The 2,446-nt window shown below is 32.0% G+C and overlaps 1 protein-coding gene across 1 annotated transcript; it reads right to left on the minus strand.

The window, feature by feature from the left end:
• Nucleotides 1-358: 358 nt before the first annotated feature.
• LOC111088651 (nesprin-3-like) lies at nt 359-2,440 on the minus strand (the record flags this gene model as incomplete). Its single annotated transcript, XM_022399363.1, has 3 exons — nt 2,122-2,440; nt 1,064-1,216; nt 359-523 (listed from the first exon to the last, which is right to left on the minus strand). Coding segments are annotated over exons 1-3 (579 nt in total), but the record flags the coding sequence as incomplete, so codon positions are not given.
• Between the last annotated feature and the right edge of the window lie 6 nt (nt 2,441-2,446).

The raw sequence follows: 2,446 nt of genomic DNA on the forward strand, positions 1-2,446 counted from the left end.
CCAGTCTCCACCTTATCAAAGGGGTTTATGTTATCATACCCAGTTTCCACCCTATCAAATGGCTTTATGTTATCACACCCAGTCTCCACCCTATCAAATGGCTTTATGTATTACACCCAGTCTCCACCCTATCAAATGGCTTTATGTATCACACCCAGTTTCCACCCTATCAAATGGTTTTATGTTATCACATCCAGTTTCCACCCTATCAAACGGCTATATGTTATCACACCCAGTCTCCACCCTATCAAAGGGTTTTATGTTATCACATCCAGTTTCCACCCTATCAAATGGCTATATGTTATCACACCCAGTCTCCACCCTATCAAAGGGTTTTATGTCATGAAGCTCAAGCTACCTTCAGAGTTTCCAATCTGCCTTCCAATAGAGCTCGATCTCCACTAGCTTCAGCAGATAATTCAAGTTTTCTTTCCATTATATCTAACCAGGATTGGAGGTCTCTCTTGGCTCTTTTATAGCTCTCCTCAGTTTTCATCAAATCCCTAACTCTCACAACTGCATTCTGTATAGAAAACAAGAAACGATCACTTTTAACATGTTAAAGTTCAAACCACAATCCTTTATTAAATGTGTTTTTGGATATTTAGTCAGTTACATGAAAGTAACTGAGGTAATTTAAACAAGATATCTATAAATTAGGCATTAAATATATATTTCCCTTATTATTGATATATAACATAAATTTATACACATCTTTAAAAATTATTTGTTAATTATTTTTTACAGTTACTTTGTTTGTTAGTCATTAAAGGTAAACTTGCATGCTATTTAGTCCTAACACGATGATTTATACATTAATTCCAACAGAGTTATTTACTTCTTAGATTAACCATTCCTTTCAATGCTGCTACTATTACACATATAATTCATTAGGTTTATATCATATAGCAAAGATTTAGTGAATTATTATTTATTTAACCTAAACAACTACCGTTTTTCTGGATTATCAGATTTTTTATTGTAGTCATACAAATTCACATTTCAAATGGTAAATAATACCCTTAAATAATTTAACTATTTTATCAACTAAAACATTTCTAACCTGGAGGGCCTTTTCCAAAGCAGTAAATCGTGTTTTGAGTTGTGTTACTTGATTAGTCACACGAGACTCTGGACTTTCCTTACTGATTTCTTGAGTTAGATCCATGAGATTTTCTAATGGCTTCTGATGATTTTTTACATCCTGTTGTAAACCCTGCATGAAGACATCATCAATCTTTGAAATGAATTTTCTGTTTGTAAGTACACTTCATCTAGATCCATATACACAATTAAATCATAATATTTTTAACTCAAGTATCTTCCACTGGTATAGTACACTTCATCTAGATCCATATACACAACTAAATCATAATATTTTTAACTCAAGTATCTTCCACTGGTATAGTACACTTCATCTAGATCCATATACACAATTAAATCATTGTGATGTAATATTTTCTAAAACCTAAAGAAGTGTGAAGTAATATTTTCTAAAACCTAAAGAAGTGTGATGTAATATTTTCTAAACATAAAGAAGTGTGAAGTAATATTTTCTAAACCTAAAGAAGTGTGATGTAATATTTTCTAAAACCTAAAGAAGTGTGATGTAATATTTTCTAAAACCTAAAGAAGTGTGAAGTAATATTTTCTAAAACCTAAAGAATTGTGATGTAATATTTTCTAAACCTAAAGAAGTGTGATGTAATATTTTCTAAAACCTAAAGAAGTGTGATGAAATGGAAGAAGTGGAAGATATTTGAGTTAAAACTATGCTTCTTTAGGTTGGAAAATTATTACACTGCACATTTTTACAGTGCCTTCTAGCTGTTTTCAAAAAGCACATTTACTCAGGGACTCTGAATGCAGTATTTGTTTAAGTATTTCAAACATAATTCATGTATTAGAGAACATATTGTATTTTATTTTGTGATTAAACCTATGATATTTCTGTATAATTCAATTCCTTATTTCCAGTTGACTGAATTATTGATCATTATGTCTTATTCTCTTATGGTAACTTTAATAGTTTCTTTGTACTCTAAGACTCACAACACTGTAGCTACATTTGTTTGTTGTTCTTATTTAAATTTTGTTTTGTTTTAAAAACAGGAGTTGTACCTCTAATGTCTTCAGTTGTTGTTCTAAAGAGTCTATTTCAACTTGCTGGGATGTCTCACTTTTCACTCGAGCTTCCATGTCTCGAAGCCATGCACTGAATGCTTCAAATTCTTCTTCATACTTCTTCCACAAATGCAGAACTTGCTGTAAATGGCTCTTTGTTTTTTCCAGACTGTTCTGAAAATCCTCCCATTCTGCTCTAGCCTGATCACTCTTGACCTGAATTTCTTCATGACGTTCAGGTGTGATTGCTTGAAGCATGATGCTGGTTAGGTTTTCAAACTGCAGTTTCTTTTTTCTTCCTGTTTCTAGATTTCCTTCAAGC

Source organism: Limulus polyphemus, unplaced genomic scaffold (assembly GCF_000517525.1).
Source record: "Limulus polyphemus unplaced genomic scaffold, Limulus_polyphemus-2.1.2 Scaffold4185, whole genome shotgun sequence".
NCBI lineage: Eukaryota > Metazoa > Arthropoda > Merostomata > Xiphosura > Limulidae > Limulus > Limulus polyphemus.